Below are 24,499 nucleotides of genomic sequence, written 5' to 3' on the forward strand. Positions count from 1 at the left end.
GACATCACTCCCTGTGGTCTTTGGCCAGCACCCATGGATGCACATGCAAGGAGAACTGGAAAAGTCCTGGGGCATTCAGTAAAAGATTTTTTTTCAACCTATGAAAGAGGAATTTTACTCCCTATAATACTTTATGCTAAGTGAATGATATTTCTAAGAAAACAGCCCGAGTTTGATGCAGCAGCTGCCATTTTAGAGGTTTCATGCTTTCTTTGTTTTCCCAAGTTGTGCAAAAAGGAGCTGATGGAGACTGTCAACAAAGTGAAACATGAATCCAGTCATTCGACAACCTCCTGGACTTCCTCAAGTTGTGCCCAACCACTTAACCTAATTTTGACTGAGCAGGAACCTCCTTTGTGGTGTCTGCCAGCTTCACCTGTCTTACAAACAGGATATTTCTTTCTTTGTTCGACTTGTTTACTGGTTGCTTATCTCAGTTTAAATCATCGCGCAAGACGACACAAACATGACCTGAAGGAAGGAGGAAGTATTGCACAGAAAGCACTTTTCAGCACCCCATTGTAGTGTTTGCAGATACTACAAAGACCATAAACACAAGACAATCAGACATTAGGAACAAATAAAGACAGCAAAGTTTAGTGCAGTGAGAGATTGGAATACAGAGATGATCTGACGACCGAAAGAGTGAAGAGAAATGTCTGAAAAGTTCAGATAATCTCCAGTGTTCATTTTCCAAAGAAGTGAAATTTCTATGCAATTTAAAAATATATTTCTTAACAATTAATTTTCTCAAATACTACAACCAAGGGTTTTGTATACCAGGAAACAAGAACAATGATGTGGAGATTATATCTAACCTCAAGTAAACGAAAGCACACCACAGATTAAAAATAATTCCTTCCTTATTCATTAGACAAAAGTAAGGTCAAACATTTAAATACTTGAATAAAAAATAAACTTTACAGCAGCTGTTTTGCAGTATCCCTGCACAGTGCTGGCTTTAAACATGAACACCACCTTTACATATGTAATGTAGCAAATATTCTTCACTTTATCCTTTTAACAAGTCAAATTCTGTCTGAGAAGAATTGTGATTTGAGCAGCTTTTCAGAAATTTCACATTTAATTAAGTCTGCACTAACTACACTAAAAATGGGGCACTGAAACTACAAAATGAAGCAAAATGCACAGAGAAAAAAAGTATTTTGCTGTTATTTGAAAGTCTTAAAAGAAAAGTTGGAATATGCAAAGATTGGAATTAGCTGGTCAGGGCTCTAATTGGTGCAGCGGTGCTCCATGTGGAAAATCTTGCCCTGGGACAAAAAAACAAGTATTGCGTTTTAACGGCTTGCAAACTCACAAATGAATAAACCACAACACTTCTGGAAAAAATGTCCCTTTGGACTACAAGTGGAGGTGTTTGGCTAGGTGTCAATCTACCACTGAGAGACCAAGAACTCCTGCGTCGACCATATGTGGCAAAATGCAGCAGAAAAACCACCACAGACTGGTGGAAAAGGATAAGAATCAAGATGCTGCAGTGGTCCAGTCAAAGCCCGGACAACAACCAGATTTGAGCATTTTGTTGGGATCTTTAAAGAGTTGTGCAAGAATGATTATCTGGAAAACTTTGAACTAAAGAGTGAGTTCAAGATTTCCTAGCTAACATGTCAAATCGAGCCAAAGTTGTAGAGAAATAGTTACTGCCGTCTCAGAAGCTGCTTCGCTGAGGGGTGTGCTTTCTTTATCACACATAGCTTTTCCATTTCAACTTCATCTTTGTTTGTTACACATTGACAAAGGGGAAACTATTGTGTCCTTTTGTAAACTTGAGGTTAGACTTGAATCAGTTTATAGCCTCAGAAGAACCAGATGAGTTTCATTACATCCTCATGTATAAAACTCTCCTGCTGAACGACTGTACATTAAACGTGGTTCTTGCATGTGTAGCAGTCATAAATCTTACCTTCTGGATCGAATTCAATGGTGTGACAGTTCGATTGGCCAACGCTCCACGGACAGTAGAACACAGACCCTCCCTCAGTAATGTTCGTCTGGCTCGTGTTGGCCTTCGGGGCTCCAATAACCACACTCGCACTGTGAGGGAGGGAGAGAAACACATTGGAAGTTTTTCCTCTTTTTCTTGGTTTAAACGTTAAAACTAACAAATCCCAACCATTATAAATGTGACATTAAGCCATTATTCAGCTCTGCTGCTCTCAGTCTGGTGTCTATTTACAGTCGCCCCTTCAGGCATATCCACTGAAAACAGCTTGCACATTTTACTACTCACAGATTGGCGTTTTTTTTCCCCCCACATGCAAAACATTTTAACAGGTTGCAGCTCTGTTTTTGCATATCCCACCCGGTTGATGCGATGGAAACTGTTGCTATCACATGTGCACATGTGACGCTCACATTAACTTCCCTCACACTTTGTCAGATGCACAAGGAGAAACACTTGCATGGTCACACATTCTCCTGGGGGGCATGATTCAATAGGAAAACAAGGGAGCAGACACGCTAAGTGGAGTCACACTCTTGTTTCTACAGCTGGGATGCTAAACGACTACATCCTTTCAGTTCTACCGTACGAAGAGAAGAACCAACCACTTCAACATACTGAGAGAATAGTGGGACTTAGAGGTGAGCCCAGGAGTAATAACCAACCTGGACGGACTTCAGAGGTAAGAGTGATTAAGAAAAGTTAGTGATGACATGTTAATGGATTCAGTCGAGATTTGTGCAAGGATAAAAGTGAACAAAGAAGTACAGATAATATGTCTTAAGTGGATACTTCAGCCCTGACCTCATCACAAATACACTTGACCCAACAAGTACCAGACCCAGTTACAGTTGTTTCCATGTGGGCAGCAGAGGGAAAGGACCACTGGGACCAGACAATGTCTAGGGTGCTTAAAAACAGGAAGAGCCCACCCATTCCTGCTCTGGATCCTCCAATAGTATACAAACGTTTACGTTTTGGCTAAACTTAGCATCCTCTCCCCAAGGGCAACACTCATCTGAATGAAACAGCATGAAAACTCTGCTCAATAATTCACCAATACTAATCCCACTGAAACCATTACAAAACAATTGTACAAGGTTATATGAATAGTCCAACAAGGAGGCCAAACTCTCAAAACATTTCTACCTTAATGGTTTTGAAGAGACGACCTTTGGGGGAAAAAGCAGAAACTACAGAACAATGACGGAGCAACATGTGAAGCAGGAAATCCTATTTTTGTACTGAGCAAGAAAAAAGAAACAAATTACTTTATTTATAACCACTATGCATCCCAGTGGAGTTGCCCAGCTCTGAATTACAGCAAGCTCTTTTCACATTTTATTAAAGCTACACACTTCAATGTGTTTTGGTATTTATTTTATGTGACAAACCAACAAAGAGTAGTGCATAAATATGATGCCAAATGAGAACGGAACATCCTTAAACTTTCTCTAATGTCACTGAATAAAATCCAGAGCAATCCATCTTTAAAAATCACCTAATTAGCAATAAATAACTTTATTCAAGTCTAAATACAGCTGCTCAATGTGCTGTTAGAAAACAGCATCATTAATATTCAGTCCAAGCCAAGAGTATGGTGATTGTAGCAAAACACAAACCAGACACAAAAGATCGATAAATACAGAACAATCCAGGAAGAAAACCTTTCGTAATCTCTGGGATTTTGTCTAATAATGCTCTCTGTCCAATGACACTGGGGAAAATGAAATACTAGATGTGCAAAGCTGGTGGCGACACACCCCAACAAGCTAGCAGCTGTAACTGTTGCATTTGGTTTTTCTACAACAGGCGTGTCAAACTCATTTTCATTTTGGGCTGCATCAAAAATCTGGATGCATTTAAAGGGCCGGTTTAAATGCATTTAAACCGGCCCTTTAAATGCATTTAAAGGGCCGGTTGTGCCAGAATATTTTGATAAAACCAATTAAACTGTTAAAATATCAATAGATAGCTGTAACTTTACACTGACAATTTAGGAATGTTTGTAAGGAATGTTTATTTTAACTAATATATAATGTTAAATGTGACTTTTTATTACTCGCCGTATCGAACACGGAGTATAACTTGACATCAAGTAAGGCTTATGCAGCTCAATGTCTTTGACCAATTTGAGAACATTTGCAGTAAAATCTGAAAAATTGGAGATTGGTTCGTTTTGAGTGCAAATTTGTGAAAAACAAGACTTTTGATGTAGTTTGTAGCGTGAAGGGCCACATAAAAAGCAGCAGCGAGCCAGATTTGGCCCCCGGGCCTCGAGTTTGACACGCGTTCTTAAATGATTGCAAACCATAAAGTAGTGGAATATATTTTAAACCACCTTTAATTTTTTTTATTGAAATTTCAGAAAAAGTATTTACACCTGTCACCTGCAAACCACCCAAATCTATTTAAGGAAAACATACAATCACACAAACTCTGTTTCATGCAGCCTTTAGAGAGTTTACTAGAGCAAACAGCACAACTATGCAACTCATAATAACAGGGTCAGTGGACATTACAAGTCAAAACATTTTGTGTTAAATTAGATAAAGAAAACAGAGAAAAAACATTCAAAATACCAAAAAGTATATCATGCATCAACCAGAAAGTTTGGAGTTGATGAATGCTTATTTTGCTTCCTTTGCTGCATACATGCAGATGTAAGACTGATATCAATCTGAAAGTTCTGCAAATGAGGTTGAATTAGCACTTAATGGGCCCTTATCTGGAGAGGATCTAACTTTTTCAAACGTTCTCCCACCCAGCATACCTTTTCTGATTGTTGTGAGCTTAAACTTTGGCTTTTGTGTTGCTTGCATTTAATAAACCGCTGGCATTCTGCATTACAAATTCCTTTGTGGGAGAAAGGGTCTTGAGATTGGCATGTAAAATTATTCAATTAGGTGTGGGGACAAGCCCTACTCACTCGAGTTGATCCTGCAGTGCCGACGGTCAGGTTGGACAAAAGAAATCCGTTCAGGCAGACGTCGCTCAGCATGCATTTGAAAAGCAATCCGTTTAGAGGAATGCATTGCAAACTATGGAGATAAGCTACTCTGTTTACTCACATGCAAGGATTTTAATTTCAATTTAGTCTCCAAATTCAACTAATTACCCTTTTAGAGAGTCTAGATATCCGAGCAATGTTCTGGTAGCAAAGTGGCAAAAGATGAAAAGAATTTGCAGCTTTATCCGTTTTATCAGCCGTCACCCAGAGGCCGCTAATGATCTCCACCACCCAACTAACAATTAAGCATTCATTAAGCTACTGTAAATAATTCTGAATGCAAGTCAGGAATGTGTAAACAACTTGACTGTAGCTGTCTCATTAAAGGGTCAAGCAATCTGGTGATATTCTACAAAAAAAAAAAAAAAGTCTTCCCGCACTGTAATTGCCAGACTATAACCACTATTTTATGTGGGGTTGCAAAATTAAGGCTGATGCAAAGTGCTGGAACTCGCTGATGTGACATTATTGTGTGCAGCCATGGCTAATACAGTTTATGATGAGGCTACAGGCTGAGGTTGTCAACAGGCAAATTCCATACACCCTCCTATTCAAGACCAGCACCCCCTTTCCATTCCACATTTAATTGTCTTCCACCCAGCTGCAAAGGCTGATGTCACTTCAACACCATTATAACGGCTTTAAGGGAGAAATAAGTGGGGAAAGAATCTAAATCACATTTGTTAGGCCTTCCAGTGTCAGCTGGAGTCACCATCTGCAGCCATAAACAAGGCTTAACAAATGCTGTGGCACATGTGTGAAGGAAGCGGGCGGGTGGTGAAAGCGCTCGTGGCCTTCAAAACTCACCATCACCTTAATAAAATGTGGCCTGCGACTCGTGGGACTTGCACTGAGCTATCAGCGCTTACTTAAGAAATGGAGTGGCTCCATATCAGCAAAAACAAGGGAAGTGCAGAGACCTGATCCGAGCCAGGTTCCTGCTCCCGAGTTATCAAGTGGAGAAATGACGAGAACCGAAGTTCTGCTTGGAGACCAGGCCTGTAACCAGCGCTTTTTGGCTTATTTTGGCTTATTTTTAGGTGGAAACAAAAAAATAACCAACGTTCTGGTCATTTTTCTTTTTTTACTGTAGATCAAAGACTGTATTTTAACCCTTGATTTTCTGTTATCCTGTTAGTTTTTTCCTTTAATTTTTAAAATATGTTTTTATCTAATACATCTACATATTAGACAATATAATATTTTCTTCCCAATATACCAACTTTTTTTCCTGAATATACTGGACTGGGTGATGCGGCTTGAAAAGAAAAGATCTCTGATTTTTTTTCATACCAGATACAATAGTCAATTTTTTTTTTTTTTTTTTAAATATTGGAAAAGTGGCTTTAATTTCAGTCATCTCTTCTGTGAGTTGCATGAAGGAATATTGGAGCAGAAAAAAGATGCAATTTTACCAAACGAAATTGTGTTTGTTACGATAAAAAAGTTCTCTTAATGAGAAAAACGTTTTTGTTTCTTCAAAATAGACACAGTAATTCACACAATTAATAATTTGTTACTGATGTTTTGAAAGATTAAGTATTTCTTTTAAATATTATCTGTAAAATGCGTACCAAAGCATAAACTTTACAAGATGCTCAAAATTACATTTTAATAAAGGCTTAAGGAAAGATTTACAAGACAGTAAGACCAGCTTGTATGGGCTGGAGACAGAGGCACTGGAAAAAAACACAGGAGTGTCTGAAGGTGCTGAGGTTGGACAGGATTAAGAATGAGGTCGGCACAGGTTGAGCGACGGGGAGGTAAAGTTAGACTGAGATGTTCGAGACGCAGCTGCCAAGAAAAAGACAAAGAGGAGATATATGGACACAACTACAGAGGACATGGAGGTGGATGGAGGACAGAGGAAGTAGAAGACAGTCAGATGGAGGACGATGAATCGCTGCGGCGACCTCTGAAAAAGGAAACAGCTGAACAAAAAATAAGCAAACAATTTAACCAATAATAAATCAAACATCTTCTCCGGTCAGTAAATCTGCCATTCCCAGGCGAGTTTGAATCTTAATTAACTTCAAATTCTGCATGTCTGTTCTTAAATGGGATTTATTTCGAAATATTGGCAACTTTTTGGAATCGGATGGTTACTGTAAAGGCGTCAGTTAGTCAGGAAACACACATGAAGTCCGCTTTTTGCAGCTAGTGATGTCGACTACGTTAATCTGTAAAGACAGTTTAGAAAATGCCAATTTTAAATTATTTTGTTTTTTATTTAAAATAATAAACCCCATTTTTAAGGTGAATACTTTCTTCAGTGTTTCTGCGAGTTTTATTTCAGTTCAAAAATTTCAAATATAAACTTTCCAAAGTTTATATTTGAATCTGAGACTTTCCATAGCTTTCCAAGGTCCTAAATTACGTTTAGTTACTTTATGTCATTCATTCCATCTTTTATTTCCCCTTTTTATTGTATTTTTGTTCCTTTTTTTATTGACAAATGTTCTTTTTTTAAGTGTGTTGCAGTTATGGCTGAGGGAAGCTATCTAGTTGTTGATGGTTTACAGCAGGAAAGCCAGATAAAATATATTGAATGCTGTAAATTACAGCTGTTAAAGGTTACCCATTATGCTTTACTGAGCAAATGTGCAATTATACAACGGTACATCTTTGAAAAGCAGAAGTGGATCCTCCTGCACAACCATCAAGGATGCAGCAAGTGGTTTCTGAATGGTAAACCAACAACAAAACCCTTCTCTGATCAAGTAGTGAATGTGTAGCGCATATAGCCGTAAAATCAGCTGACCAAATGTGATGGAACTCCACCGTGGTTGCTAGGTAACGCCTAGCAACCTCCACTGTGGTTGCTAGGTGGAGGTTGCTAGGCAGTCACATTCCACAAAGCAGTGGAATATGATGTAATTTTTTTAATGGCTCCTTTTCCAAAAAACATTATCTTATTGCCAAAAAAACATTTGTGTTTTTTTAATCACTTCAACTGTTTTTAGCAGCAGTAGAGACCCGAATGGGAGTTTAAAAACGTGCAAAATGAGAATTTTGCTATTTTTTTCCATTTTTAATTTGATGTTAAAATCAAGTAACATCAAATCAAAGCATTACGAAAACTTGAGATCACAAATCTATAACCAGCTCATGTATTTCTGCTATTGATTATTTAGAGCATGACTAACTCAGACTGAGATCAGCTGAATGACTGACAAAAGAAACTCAAGAAGTGCATGATGACTTGTTCTAGACAGCATGGAGCCATATGAGCGGCCCCGTGTCCTCCTCTCAGAGCCAAGGCCAGACAGAAGCCGTGCGAGTCCTTATTCTGCCATATGGACGGTCGTCCCCTCACATACACACACGCCTACACTAAAGTACAGGAGCACGGAGATGATGAGAGAAACAGTGTCTGCTGGGATGGCGTGTGCTGACTACAGACCGTCTACTGTGCTGAACTGCAGCCACATTTTTCATTCACCGTCACATGGAGCTGGAATTTTGAGCCACAACAGCAACATAAAAGAGATCTGCATGTTCCCTTGAAAGCCTGGGGCAAGATGTGTCCAAAAACGTATAGACCTTCCTACAGCCAAGGACGGACTTACAAAGAAGCTGATTCAACGCTGATAAGATAAACAGTCCACTGTGTGGAGGATCTGAACCCAGATCAGAGCAAAAAAGAAACCTAGTTTCCTCAGTATTCTCAGAAGGATAATGCAGTTAAGCAACAGGTGGCCTGGAAATTACTAGCAGTGCTATCTAAGGCATGCACACCCTGCTGTTTATTGTCGCGCAGGAACAATCTGACAACTTCCAGACAAAATTTGAAATAACTGTTCAAACTTTCACACAACTCAGCAGGTTGTGGAGTCTCCAATCTGTTAAATGAATTAGCAAGTTCACACGAAAAAGATTTAGCTATCTTTAGTTTATTTTTTTTTTCCACTCAGAATATTTCATCGAGGAGCAATTAGCTCACTTCCTGCCAAGTCACAGCTGCGAACATATTTCAAAAGAGGCACGTAAGAAATGTAAGCCATCTTGTTACTTTTGTAAAACATCAGAATGTCTTGTAGTCATAGGGAAGACAAAGTTTCCAACCCCCCTCAGCAGCAATTACCACCCAATCCTCCCCTCCTCCAGGTTCTCCTGCAGGGGGTTTAACAGCCTGGTGGTTCACACCTCTCCACAATGGCCACATCAGGGGGTCCAATGCTCTCACCTCAGGATAGAGAAGCTGTTGTCTAAAGGGAAAAATGGTGGTGAAGGGGGTTGCAGCTGTCTGAGGGCTAATGTCCAACCCAATCCAGAACTTCAGGCCCTTCCCACACAAACAGCTCCCTGCAAAAGTATTCACACCTCTTGAACTCTTGAGCAATTTGCCACAACATGACTGCAAACTTCAGTCCTGATGCATTAGGATTTTAGATCATAACGTAAAACACAAAGTAGTGACATGGAAGGACAATTATATGTAGCTCTGAAAAGAATTACAAATAAAGGTTGGGAAGGTGTTGTATTCTGCACCTCTCTTGCTCTGATACCTCTGAAGTAAATGTAGAGAACGTGTCAAACTCAAAGCCCAAAATAGGACCACAATAGACTCCACAGGGCCAATAAAACCTTTAAGATGATATTTGTGTGCTTAAATATTATCTTATCAATCAAATCAAAGCAGTTTTTACATATTACCAAAATGCATCAATGTGAAAAGATGTACTCGTTGAATGGAGAGGCAGCTGTTTATTAATGGGTAGTTTTAAGAGTATTTCCCAACTGCAAACCTACCAAGACTTGGTCATCTACCTAAACCGAGAAGCTGGACAATGAAAGTGATAGTCAGCAGCCAAGAGGTCAATGGTAATTCTAGAGCTGCTGCATAGAGTCGCATAGTATCAGGTAGAATACGTTGTGCATGGCGAAACCTGCTAAAAACACTAGAAGTCTTTTTTGAGGTTTTCCATAAGCAGCGTGGAAGATAGCAATGACGAATGGAGTTGAAAGCAGTAATGAGGCTGGACTGAAGGTTCATCTTCCAGTCATGAAAGCAACTAAAAAGCAACTGGAAATCAGAAATACTTGAAAATTCCTGTTATCAGATGCATTCCATATAAACTGACTGACATTGAGTTTTGTTGTTTTTTTTGCCAAAAGCAAGGGGGAAAAATTATGACTGAAGCCACAATTGCAGCCAAAGGCCATTCAATAAAAACCATTTCCTTAAAGTTTATTGCTCTAAAGCAGTGGTTCCCAAACTTTTTCTGGGCCCCCACTATGGATTGCAAATGGCTGTCTGGTTGAACGACGCTGTGAGGGGGGGAAGGATTCTTAGAGACTCCCTGTCTCCAAGAACGGGTGTGAGGGAGGGGGAATCGACTTTTTTGGGGGGGAAATGAATGTACGTAGCTGAATATAGACAACAACATCGGTAGCCTACAGGCTACTTGTTAAGCTTAAGGTGATGTACTGATATTAGCTAGTCATCTTTTAGCTAACATTACCTGCATCCAACAGCTTCACTCAACTCAGTCGGTTAGTTTGGAGGGAAAAACTGTGAAAAGTTCTTTGCGTTTTGCTGCCATGATTCTAACACACCTGCGTAGCTCTGCACAGCAGCAGCAGGTCTCCTTCACTGCCGCACAGGTGTAAACCCAGTGCGAGCGTCGTAGCGTTGCGTTTAAAGGCAGCTCGAAAAAACAGGTTACGACATGTTAACAACGGATTAAACAGTTTTAACTGCTTATAAAAGTGACAGAGGTCACAGATATGGGAAGTGTGGAAGCCCCTACTGTATCAAATTGACAGAGGAATAACAGAGAGTTGGCCATTCTAAGTTAAAAACCCAGCACATACAGTGTTCATGTTTTTTTCATCCAGACGGCTTCCCGCGCCCCTGCTGCAATGGCACGGCGCCCCCCTAGGGGGCGCGCCCCACAGTTTGGGAACCTCTGCTCTAAAGTGTCAAAATGTGAAAAGTTCAGTGGGTTTGAACTCTTTTGCAACGCACTGCACAGAGAAACACAAACCCACATGTCATTTTTAAAAGCCTTCTTTCTTAACTTTGCTGACTACACACAGGCTGACGTCATGCACTGTACTGGCTGCCATATAAAGGATAGCCCTTCATCAGATTACCAGTGATGTGAGTCATTTGTGTGAGAGCAGGAGGCCAGAGTTAAAACAAACCAGCCCCACAGGCAGACACAGATTTAATCCAGCAAAGCATGAGTCAGGACGACCCCAACCCACAGCCAAATCATATGACTGGGCATTCCCCAAGCAAAGCAGCAGAAGGTTCAGATGCCCTTTAAGCACATCATCACCATCATCAACTAAACTGACATCTTTTTAAGTGAAAAAACCACATACTGTAATATAGAAACTCTTAAGGCATTATTAAAACACACAAACTGTTCCCAACCACCAGCCTGTTGCCAATGGATGCACATAATGTTCAATAAAGAACATTTCAGCTGCACATTAGAAGGCTAGTATGCATTAGGCACAAACAGTCATTGAAAGACCTCCTCCAAAAGAAAACGGTAAACAATTTCAGCCATCAGACAAAGGCTTTCTTTGTCTGCACGCATCAAGGACCTGGATGAAGAAAAGCTTGGCAACCCAAATATACAAGCTGTGCTCCTGCAGCTGAAACATCCACCGGTTCGATTTAGAAAAAGACCCAAGGAAAGAGACACCAGAGAAAACAATAACAAAGTTGGAGTCGATGTTGCAAAAAGAAAGGCTTTAAAAACGACAAGAAAAATGGCAGCAGATTTAGCAGCCAAGGGAGTCCTTGATCCAAAGTCAATATTAGCTCAATTCTAATCCTATTTGAGAGGGTAACCTCTCGAAGTTCCAAATGTGGTCAGTCAGAGCTCTGTTTACACTAGTCATGGTATCTGCTTCAGTTTCAAATTGCCCCTTGGCTAATTCCTACCATTTAATACCCAAACTTTGCCATTTTTCCCTTCCCTCTTCCGTCTCCATAAATGTAAACGGATAAATTTGTAGCCATGACGTTGTGCAGTAACTCTGTGACCTCTTGTTGGTGGATGTCACACAATGTGTTCTTGAAGCCACATTTCCTTACCGTATCAATATTAGTAATAAAAACACTGACAAGATTTTTTTAAGTGCTCGCACTGTAAAAATATGTATTATGCTCATAGTCATCTGCAAGACCCCATCAAGAGTTTGATTGGTGCTCTACTTTGGGATCATATATTCTCATAAGTGTTCCACAAAAATCCACAATATCACTCATCTTTTCTGAAAATAATATAGAATTAAATAAATTACAATTAGATATGATTAAAAACAGACCGACGTACAAAACCAGGTCAGTCACTCACTATCAATTCCTTAATAGCAATTATAGAGAAAAATGCTTATGGTAAGACTTTTGGTTTTTCTTAGATAGAAATGTATGAAGTCAACAGAAAGTATCTTGCTGCTCTTTTCCCCTTTGTGTATTTGACCAGGCCTGTAACACACAGTTCACCGAAGTTATCCTCAGGCGTTCCACCATGGTGGGCCAACTGTCAGTGTCCAAATTCAATTTCATGACTCAGGCTGAAGGGCATGACAGACCCACATATATAAACTTGTTATCAAGAATTAGCATCAGAGCTGGAGAAAGCAACCCTTTGTCATTGAGTATTTATGGAGGGAGAAGTGTTTTCCTTCTTCTTTTCACAACTACATCTGCTATCCTTCTTGTTTCTTACACAGATTTTGCCGATTGCAAGGATCTCAGACCGCAGCACAAGTACGATTATTTCTACTCGTTGTCTTTGGTACTCAAAATAAATTTTGTTATCAAAGAGCTGGATAATAAATCAATAACATATATTGCAATAGAGACATGGTCAATATCAATTCATAATATGTTTGATAGAATATTCAGTGTTCAATATAGAGTATTCAATGAACTCTGATCCAGAGCTGCACGGCATTCTGGGAGATGTAGGCAGAGGAAAGTCTTTAGCTGCTCAACCTCTCACAGCCAGCTAAGTAAGGCTTCTGGAATCAACTAACTGACTCACTCTCTGGTTACCTAGCAACTCACTCTCACTTTGGTTACCTAGCAACGACTTGGTGAGTAACTGACGCAGCAGCAGTTTAGGATTCCGACACTTTGGCTCTTTAACTGCTTAAAAATAAAACGGCGTGCAGTGAAAACTGGATAAAAGAGGAAAGGCATGTCAGATATTTAATACAAAAACAAATCAACAATGATCAAAACTCATCTTTTATTGTCCAGCCTTAAAGTTAATTAACTTTAGAAGAGTTGATTCAAGCACATTAACTGTTGCTTCAATTAGAAATAACTCAAAAGACAGAGGATTCAGAGTTGATTAGTATTTACAGCGGTGGGAGCTGTTATAAAAACTTTGAAAACCACTTTGCTAGAGCAACTTGAATTAAATACGTTTTTAAAAAGGCACAGTAATTTAATCAACATAACTGGGTTTATAGAAACTTCCCCTGGCACAAAGAAACTTTTTCTGCAACCCTGAACTGACCTCTGTGGCTTCACAGCTACTCCCCCACTCCACACTTCCCCAAAGCGTGGGTGTAGATGATGTGTCGGTGAGAGATGAGATAAAAGCAACTCACTTCACGTCTGATACGTATTGATGAGTAAACGTTGGAAAAACTGTGGATGAAAAGTGGCAGATATCTGTGGTTTGCAGATAAAGGAATGAGTCACTGACTTAAATCTGCCTTCTAAGACTTTTTTGTTTGTTTGACTTGTGAATGCATATCACTGAAAGGAAAATTACAGGGCAATGAGCTGTAGGAAATTTCTGCGTTAGAACATTACTCATGTTTATACCTGGGGTCTTCAGCCTGAGGCTCCGGGGCCACAAGTGGCTCTTCAGACAATAATGAAGAAACTTTGGTTAAAACTTTGGTTAAAATGGTAAAGAACCAACTAAAACACTACAATATAGATCTTATGACAATACGTTTTGGTATTTATTGTAATACTACAAAAAGTATTTGCAACTTCTTTTCAGACTTTTTTAGGCAACTGCATGTTCCTGCAGTCAAAGCTCCACATGAGGTCCTCATATTTTCATATTGATGCTCTAATGGAACCAACAGTAGGGGAAACAGTATAAATAACTCTGTTTATAGGGTTTTCGAACATCATCAATTGGAATTTATAGCTGAAACGATAAATCTAAATTCTTTCAAGACATTTTTCACAAAAAATGCCCGTTACTAATAGATATACAAACAAAAGCTGGTTTTATCTATTTATGAAATAATTACATTCAATTTACACAACAGAATCACTTTATTTATACTTCAGTATTTTTTTTAATTTTGAAAATAGTTTTTATGTTGTTTTCCACAAATAACATCTTATTGAAGAAAATGCATCCATCTTCATTTTGTAAAGTTTAAGTAAAATCACGGTTCTTAATTTATTACAACAAAATTCTATAAGAGACATTTAACTGAAATTATATGGAGGATGCGTTTGTATAAACACCATTTGGAAATCTCTCACAGTAATGATAGAAAAGACCATTTTACTGACCAAAACAATGATAGTTTTAGAAAGAAAATGATGAGCAGATGTGTGGCCATCGACCACTAAGGTGGCTGCAAGTGTTGTTTGTGAGCATAAAGTTTAGAAAATTATTTCTTTTGAAGCAGTTTTAAGTGTAGCCTGCCAGGACCCAACGCCACACAGCAGCATTAGATTAAATAAATTACTTTTTCTTAAATATAATTTTTCATGTGAAGTTGCAACAGTTAGCTTCAACTAAGACTTTTTTGTTTGCATCTAAACCAAATGAAGTTCTAATGTTCTTCCCAACCTTTGGCTTGAAGTAATTGTTTTTGGGCCAAGATAGGCTGACATAATTTGAGTAGAATAACAGACAGTGTCCTTGAAATAACATTTAGAGTGTAAAAAGGTTAAAAAAAAATTAACTTAATTTCCCTTTAGAATACAAAAGTATTTTGGAATTGAATTGAATTATGGAGAAATGTCATAATCATAATATAAAGTTGGTTTACTGTGTTGAATTGTTTGGAGGAACGTCTTCAAAATGTCAGAGAGTTCTCTGACATTTCTCTTGATTTTCTCCTCTTTGCTGAAGAAATAGCCAATGAAATATTTTGTTTATGAACTCAGAAAGTGGAGACTTTCTTCACTACTTTTGGTGAGTAAAAGTAGTGAACGCCATCCCTCTGTTCTACTTCAGCTACATTCTCTGAACAAAGCTCTGGAAATGAATAAAACTACTGCAAGCTACAGGCCTAAACACCCGCTGACAGGCGAAAAGTTGTAAAAGCAATGATATATTCCATTTAAGTGGGATGATTCAACTGTAAGAAAGTTAAGATTAAGTCATCGGTAAAATGACGTGTAGTGTGTCTGGGGCTGGAAGTGATGAGGAGAGGGGCTAGACAGTGGGGGGAGGTCTGGGCGATGGATGAATTAAAAAGCCCTGCAGAATGACATCAGCATAAGAGGGAGTAAGGAGCAGGATGAGGGAGAGGGGAAAGCTTTATGCAAACAACTGTCACCTCTTAAATCATACCGTCCTCCTACAGCCCTTGTTTCCCAGGAAGAAAAATTAGCACCACTAGGAAGAGGGTTTTAAAGAGATAAGTAGGGGAGATGCAGAGGTGGAGTCTCCCACATGTCTGAGGGTCTGCCGTCCTGAGAATTGGGGAGGAGAAACAGGGAAACCGAAGCTGATGCTGGCGGCCCACACGCCACAAAGCCCTTTCTCCAATCCCAGCATGCCGGCTGGTTACACAGCACTCAGCAAGTCTGCATGTCTGAGTGAAACTTTTGTTAATAATAACTCAAAACAACATTCAAGGTTTCCCTATGCAAGATAGTGATTCAGATGCATAGACACCCACTGAAATTACAATTTGTCCCCCCAACCCATCCATTTCATGCTATCCACAGACCACTGGGGTATTAGATATGACCACAGGCATGTATGCAAGAGTTGAAATTCCAAAAATGACTGATGCCAAAACCCTTTCAGGAAGAATGCTGAGACAGTCACTGCATGCCGAGTGCCACAGGGATCACATCTCCTCTGAGCCAAGAAGCATCACGGAGAACCGGATTACTGAATGTAATTAAGATTAAAAGGTCAAAAACTAATTTCACTCTGTTGGATAATAAGATTATCCCTCTGACAGACTTAAAGATAAATGGTTCCTCATTCAGGTTCGTATCTTTTTTGTCATGACCTCTCCTCTCCTTCATACTGTAATCATTTTAGTTTTATTCCAAGAGTCATTCAATCAGGGCACCAGTCTGCTTCTCGGGAGATATTAAATTACAGTCAGTTGTGTTCGCTGTGAGGGTGTGGGTACGCGCAGGACATGTGCCCATATGCGCGCAGTTGTAAACTTGGAGCCTAAACTAAATCTGAATTATGTTTATTAAATCTGGCTGTGCTACTTTTGACAGGAAATTAGAGGCAAAGGCTTCAACAGAGCTGAATGGAAACTTCACTCACTGACTGTGCGCAACACAGAGTTCAGTTGAAGACAAAACTCCACATTTTAACTTTCTTGCGCATGTTTATTATTGTTATTATTTGTAAGACACTCACCTGGCAGATTCAGACAAATAAAAGTCAACAGCATATCCGAAGTAGCTCCCCTCAGGTCCGCTATAAACAGCTGGGTTCTCCACGTCCAGGTTGAACGCTTCGCACGCAGGCCGAGAGAAAGTGGCCAAAAGCCCGATGATACAGAGGGACGAGCGGACGACAAAGGCTGCGGTCCCCGGCGTCTTTACGCGTGATCGCTTCGAGCCCATTGTTACCACAGCAATAATCCACTAAAGTTTGGTTGCAACACAGTCCGAGCTTTTAGTTTAACTAATCCGAAGATGAATCCCGAACAACTGTAACTTAAAATGGCATCACTTTGACGCTGGCCGGGCAGGATCTCATTAATGCTCCGTCAGCTCCTCAGCTGCGTCCTTTCGCCTTCACCCACTCCGATTCTCTCCAGACGCACGCCCACTCTGCTCACCTAATCACCACGACACGCAGGGAGTTCCCACAGCAAAGTTTGGAGAAGGAGGAGTTTGTGATTCCCTAGAAAGAGAGGAGAAAGAAAGAAAGAGAGAAAGAACTCCTGATCCACCAACCCAAACTTTACGAGGGTGGTCAAAGTGTCGCCGGGGAGATTATTACCCGACTGAACAATGGATCCCCAATCTTTGCTATTGATTTTATCTTTCACCTATCCTGAGCTTCTTAGATCAAAGTTGTTTCCTGAGAAGGAATCCTGATAAGTGATGGAAAGGTCAATGAAACTTCTCATCCAACCCAGCAACAACTCACCGTCACATGTCTGACCAGGCGCCCCTTATAGGGCTGCAAATAAGTGACAGTATTGACACAATGCAAGGCAAAATTACTGGGGTTTTTATTCATATTGTAGGTAAATCCATTTACTGCTACTTTATTGGCAAATCACATAGCAGCAACTCAGTTGGGCATAAAGGAGACTTGCTAAAATTCAAACTGAGTATTTGAATGAGGAAGAAAGTAGATTTTAGTGATTTTGAATCCAGCATGGTTGGTGGTGCCAGATGATCTGTTCTGGGTTTTCCAGAAACAGCAAATATGGGATTTTATCCATCTTCTCATAGCTAATCTGAGGCTAATCCTTCTCAAACTGGTTTCTTCATAATAACTTGGTCATGTTTCCCAGGCCTAAACGGACATATCTAAAGCATTTCTGACACCTGCACAGCATTTTAAATCTAAAATGAATAGACAAATGCAACAGTGAATTAGGGCTATTGCAGCCAGAAAAAAGGAGTACATTTTCTTTAAAACAAAAAAAGCATAGAAAATTTCAAGAAAATATCAAGGAAATTTCTGAGTTTGGAAAGTCAAAAACTTGCTAGAAAAGAATCTGAAATTTTAAGATTAGTCTCAGAAAATTTATAGAATAAACATGGAAAGCTCTGAGTTTAGAAAGTCAAAAAATGCTAGGAAAAAATTCAGAAATATTTAATGTCAAAATTTCAAGAAAACAAATGGAAATTTCTGAGTTTGAAAAGTCATAAAACTGTTAGAAAAATCTTTTTTTTTTTTTTTTTTTTTTAAATTGAGATTAATCTCAGAAAAATTCAAGAAAACAAGGAAATTCATGAGTTTCCAAAGTCAAAAAATTGCTAGAAAAATTTTGCAAACTTTAAGATAAATCTCTGAAAATTTCAAGATTTCAACATGGAAATTTCTAAGTTTGAAAAATTGCTTGAAAAATCTTATAAATTTTCCTAAGTAATAAAATATCAACTTTTGAATCTCAGAAATTGTAATGCTTTGTCTAGAAAAATTCTGACAATCTAAAGATTTCCTTGTTTTTTCTAGTAAATTTTCAACTTTTCAAACTCAGAAATGTTATTGTTTCTTCTAGAAGATTTCTGAGATTGATTTCCTCTCTTTTTTTACATCTAATGGTCCTAATACACCATCGTAGATATCTCATCAAACATGTCTACTGTTGTTAAAATGTTCCTGGACGTTTGAGAATGGCTTAATCAAGCCTGAAATTCAACATATGTATTTAATCAAAATTTTGACAAGAGCCATGGGTCAAAGCAATCACATTTTCAACTCATTTTCATGAGCTAAATAAAACTTAACAAGCCACTCAGAGAGGCTCATGGAGATCCGGAGTTTGGGAGGAAAACATTTACTTAAAAAAATGTCCAAAGCCAAAAGTGAACCAACTACTACTTCACTTCCAAAATTAAAACCTAAAGCAATGACTTATATCTGTACAACTCCATACTAATTAGTCTTTTATCAGCCAGCGTGTGAGCCATATGTATTTCCGTGTAATTACAGTGTGGATGTGACTGTGAATGTGTCCGAGTGCTGAACATGGGAGGGGGTGTGGGAAGATTTCTAACTCCTGCTTCTGAGTCACACCAGACGGAGGAAAGTGGTTAGACTGCAGAAAACAAGTGCTCCCTCCAACGAGACCTTTAATAAACCAATCCAGGCCTGCTGGAATTAGTGACTGTTGGTTTAACCGATTCATACGAAGCGTCAGCGATTCGACGCTGCAGGGGCCAAATTTGGCTGTGTGGCAGCAGCAGCAGCAGCAGCAGCAACATGAACTCTTCGTCGAGCTTTTGCTCGTATTTATAACCCGACCAAGTGGCTGGACGCGCAAAGAAAAGCACGACTGGAGAAATCCGGGGCGTCTGGAGGGGCCGGTCCACAGCTGTCGGGGGCACTTGATGGTTGAAAGCCCTAATCCAAGAGGGGGGTCTCATTCACTTACTCTGTTTTTAGGTTCTCAAGATGCAGATTGTAGATGAATTGTGGAAGAGTTCAAGCTGTGGTTGACTGAAAGATCCATCATGTTTAGCCATTAAGCTGATTTGTGGTGGAAAGTTTCCATCCAGTGTCACGGCTTGATATTTTTTAGAAGTGCTACGCCCTGCAAACCCTGAAAAAAAGAACATGATGTTACATCAGCCACACGGGGATGGTTTTTGTTTACTGTACCCAGCAAAAGTATTCACACTACAGGAACTTTTCCAGATTTAATCACTTTATAAGGTCAATTTTACATTTATTTTAGGGTAATTGGAAAGTGGAAAAAGAAGGATACGGTCCTCTTTTACTCCTCACAAAATTAGTTAATACCGTGAGCATTTGGGTCACTAATCCCATTATAAATGCAGCTTTTTCTGAAAGCCTAAGACAGGGGTGTCCAAAGTGCGGTCCAGGGTCCATTAGTGGCCCATCGACTGAATTTTTGTGGTTCACCAACTCCAACTTCAAGAAAGAAATAATCTTTTTATTTTCAGTCGGCAAAAATTATTACTCATGTGTTTTTCTTGTAATGGAAAATGTTAAGTACAAAATGAAAAACATGAATCTTTTTCCAACCAAACTTTTGTAATAAGTAGAACCACATTTATCCAGAGTTTTCTGGAAAAACAACTTTTCTGCACCCAACTTGGCAATTACAGCAAGCATGTTGAAAGAAAGTGACCCAAATTCTGTTCTTACACCTGAGAATAAGAATTTGTTCAACTGAGCCCAAAAGAATTTGAAAACTAAATGTCTTTCCTTTCACACAGCAAACATCCAAAATCCTTCTTAAGTGTTTGATCTACGATTTTCCTGCTGGATAAAAAGTAAAAATCGGATGACTTTGCTTGATTTTAGTTTTATCCATTTTCGAGTACTTTTCACTTGATATTATTGGCCCACGTAACAAAAAGTTCGAAGTTTCCTGACATAATTTGTTTTTAAGTGTGAACTGCTTCATGGGGATAGATAGAAATAAATACAAAACAAAGACAATGGAGTGAAGATCTAATTTAATGCCGGACAAAAACCCTGACAGTAATGGCTTTGATAAAACATATTCGTGTTTGAATGGTCTAGTCCAAGTCCAGATTTAAATTTCACTTTGTAGATGTAGAAAGCTGGTTGAGACATTTCAGAAAAGACTAGTTGGAATGAAAGACAACTCTACCAACTCTTCACTTGGAGAACTGAATACAAACAGATATTTATTTATTAAAAATATTTTTTAAAAAAATCATTCATAATTTACCTTTAACTTCAAAATTAAGCATTATGTTGCAAGTTGTCTGGCTGGAACTGGAAAAAAGTAGAAAGTTACAGTGTAATACTTTTTCGAGCACCACATGTTCATGCAGAGTGTCGCTCTGCAGGAGTCCACTTCAGTTACAAAACCTCATGACCTCATGGTGAAAGAGGGAAGCCAAACAGTTTTGAAACAGCTAAACCGATTTCTGTTTTTCTCCATTGTCTTCTCCACCCTCCACCAGATTGAACAGCTGTCATGCTATCTATTAACCCACAGAGATTCATTTAAACTGTAAAAGATAAGATTTTTAGATAGGGGAAATATTCCTTTCAAGTGCTTTCTCTCTTCTTTCTCTGTGTATGTGTGTAATCCAGTAGTGGCTAAACCTACACATCAGAGAAAACAAGTGGGTTCGTTTATTAAGTAGATTATGTGCCCAAGGCCGGAGCCTGCTCTCTTCCTCTGGCTAACTGAACACTATTTTCCGTCCAGTCCTTTCCGTTAAAAAAGTGGGTGTGCTCTTATTCCAATGCCTTGGCTTTGACATCATCAGCCGCCATGGCAACAGATCTGAAGTGCAGCAAAACACTTGTAGAACATTTTGCAAGATCCAGCTGGCCAACTATTTTAAATATAGGAAAGACACAGAGGCTTTTCATACGGCCTGGTACATATATATATAAATATATTACAGGAATAAAAGTATGCAAACACTCAAAGCCGTCTTGCTCGGTTAACGTAGCAGGGCGGAACATGATAAACACATAAAACCACCGGAAGATGACTGCTTGCTACTATTTCACACTTTGTTGTCAAGTTATAAACATGTGAACCCAGTGCTTTCAAAGCAAGGCCTTCAGATTCGCATTCTTCACGCAATATATTTCTAGGACAGAACATTTTCCTGCTGAAAAGCAAACCTGTATCTGATGTTTTCATGACAGTCTGGACAACACAGGTCGGATTGTTTTTACGATTGCTATCCAGGTTACTTGGATATCCGATACGTATCCGATCGTTTTGAATGTGACCTGCATTTGAACGGCCAGCTCGCGTTCATCCGAGATGAACGTCATTGACACTCGACTAACGTCACTATTCTACGTCCTGATACTCTCAAGCGGGAAGAAAAACAACAACCATGGCGGACAATATCGAGGATTAAGTTGTTAATATGCTGGCTGCGGTCGGTCAGCAGCTTCAAAATGGTAAACCGTATCAACGTTTACTTCCGCAAACACCGAGCACGTCTTCTTCTTCTACGTTATGGCAGTTGGAAAAACACTGAGCAGCTCTTTATGCGACTATTGCGCCCTCTACTGCGCATGCGGAACATTTGAACAACTACACTAAAAAAATCCACTTTGACACAAAATCGGAATTGGGTGACTTCAGGTTTCATTGTGAACTTGGCCTAACAAGTTTTTTTCACGATAATTATGTATTTTGCTCGATTCATCTTCCTTTCTAAACGGCTTTCCTATTCTCTATGCAAAAGCAGCCGTGGCTATTAAGATTGATATTTTAGTTTCAGATTCTCTCTTGAAATTTTATTTGATCTTTGTAGTTTCTCAACCCCAGGATAGAAAAGATTTTGCCTTGATTTGCTCTCAAGTTATATTTTTTGCACTTTATTTATTAAGAAAAAAGTCACAGAAATAAGTTTTGTTTCTCTTTTTATCATGTCAATTGAACATGTAAATACACTTTACTACTACTCTTTTGTTTTGTTTGGTTTTGTTTTAAATTGATCTTGTTTGTATATAACTTTGTTTATTCTTTTATTACACTATGTTTAATAAAGTCAAACTCAATATGTTATTAAAGTATTTTGTAGGCAACTATATACTTTTACAGATTCTATTTTAAGTTTAGTTAAATAACTCAAAGGAAAAAATCAGAAAAACACCAAAAGGAGATGAAAAGTATCGGTATCAATATCAGTATCGATATTGACGATACTAGTATTGGATCAATACCAAAATATACAGTATAGCAGTGTTATTAACTAACTTTCCAAAGGAATACACTGATTTTCATCTTAAGGGCATCACAAAACTGTTTACTGTTATTTGATAAATACATTAAAAATCTATGCATAATTTCCCTTCTTTTTTGTAATTATGCACTAGTTTGTGTTGGTTTATCACACAAAATCCTCAAAAAATAAAGTTACCTTTGCCCTTGTAAGATGACAAAATGTGAAACCGTTCAGGGGGGTTTGACATTGCGCAAGGCACAGAAAGTCCTTGAGAGGAATGAGAGACTGTTGCTTAATATAAACTACCAGCTGAAAGCTTTGTGCAAGATTCCTTTTTGAACAAAGAATGAAAACGCTCCTTTCTCCCCTTTCCTCTGCTCCAACAGTAGAAAGGCAGCGATACACATCTTGGTTGGAGGAAATTCCACTTCTGTAAAAGCCTAGTCGTGCTTCCTGTGTTACCAGGTTTGTTCGCTGAGCAGAGCTGATCGCAGACACACGCGCCCGTTCAGCTTCTATCTGTTTTCCTCTAAAACATGCACAAAGAGGAAGTGTGATGAGGTGTAGCTGAATGTTCCAGACACACTGAGACACTTCATGCTGGATGACAGATTTCACATGAAGGGCTGGGTCTTCTGAGCTGACCGGTGTTGCTGAGTGGACACAACATTGTTTCCAACACAAGCTCTTAGCAACATAATCACTAAATTAATCATTCGATTGTTTTAGAGGAAGAAAACATGCAAAAGGCTCCTTACAAGGAAAACATCATCCACCCTTGTGCCTTATTATTTCCTCTCCACAACCACATCTGTCCATCCACACAACACATGTAAATCAAGATCATCCAAACAGTGTTCATTATTACGTTGTCTTGCTAAATAAATCATAAAACACCTTCCAGCTCTATTGGAGTTTTTATATATGTCTGCAAATCAGTCGAGGTAGCAGGGCAGTAAAGTAACAACATGCAATTTGTTATAGGGGGAAATTAAACCCACTTACAACCAGGCAGCAACACACACAAACAGTGTGTGTCTGGCCTCTATTTACAGCAACAACTGATATTTTTGCAGCAATTTGATCTCAGTCCAGCCTCAGTGGAATCGTTTGTCTAAATATGTGATTTTTTTTAAGAGGCAGTGTAAAATGTTAGGTCACAAAGAAAGACATGCAAGCTCAAGATGCATCAAACTCAAGGTTCGGGGGCCAAATCTGGCCCACCACAACTTTTTGTTAAAAATCTCTCCTTTGTGGCCATCAATTGCTTTCAACCTGACAGCTTTGGCCCACAAGGTAAAAGGTTTGGACACCTCTGATCTAGAGAAACTCATCCAAATGTTTAGTGTCTTCTCAGGTCTGCCTAAAAATGAGACAGCTTCAGCTGCTCCAGAACGCTGCTGCTGGTGTTCTGACTAAAACCAGACAGAGCACATCAACTCGGTTCTAAAGTCCCTACGGCACAGAGAATAGACCTTATAATACTGTTGTTAAACAGATTAGCATCAAACTACAGTAAAGACCTGCAGTTGTCATAGAGAAGCAGCATTCAGCTTCTATGCACCACAAATCTGGAACAAGCTTCCAGAAAACTGCAAAACAGCTGAAACACAGTTGATCAGCATATGTGCTTTGTATTTGCTTAATGATTTTGATGAAATGTAATGTTTATTGCTTGTTTCATATTAGGTGACTGTATGACGTTTTTATCATGTAAAGCACTTTGAAGTGCCCTGTTGCTGAAACGTGCCGTACAAATAAACCTGACTCTAACTCGGGCACAAATCCCCTCCAATTTGCTGCTGATTCTTTCCCACACCCACTATCTCGACCAAACATGCTTCACACAATGGAAACAGCAGCCGCTGGCCTCCTGGGACAAAAACAGCTTGTGCCAGAGCTAAAACAGCTGCACATAGATGCTATTTTACTGTAGTCAGACAAAACATCAACACTTTCTTTCTTATTACTGCTTCTT

General features: G+C 39.1%; 1 protein-coding gene across 1 annotated transcript in view; it reads right to left on the reverse strand.

The window, feature by feature from the left end:
- itga5 (integrin, alpha 5 (fibronectin receptor, alpha polypeptide)) overlaps window positions 1-17,022 on the reverse strand; it is a 49,509-nt gene extending 32,487 nt beyond the window's left edge. Inside the window, exons 1-2 of the mRNA XM_014969529.2 lie at window positions 16,550-17,022; window positions 1,928-2,058 (exon numbers count right to left, since the gene is read on the reverse strand). Coding sequence (XP_014825015.2) covers window positions 1,928-2,058; window positions 16,550-16,758 — 340 coding nt within the window. The 5' untranslated portion in view covers window positions 16,759-17,022. The remainder of the gene's footprint in view (window positions 1-1,927; window positions 2,059-16,549) is intronic.
- Between the last annotated feature and the right edge of the window lie 7,477 nt (window positions 17,023-24,499).

Source organism: Poecilia mexicana, unplaced genomic scaffold (assembly GCF_051168715.1).
Source record: "Poecilia mexicana isolate PSO_F unplaced genomic scaffold, ASM5116871v1 scaffold_7, whole genome shotgun sequence".
Classification (NCBI taxonomy): Eukaryota; Metazoa; Chordata; class Actinopteri; order Cyprinodontiformes; family Poeciliidae; genus Poecilia; species Poecilia mexicana.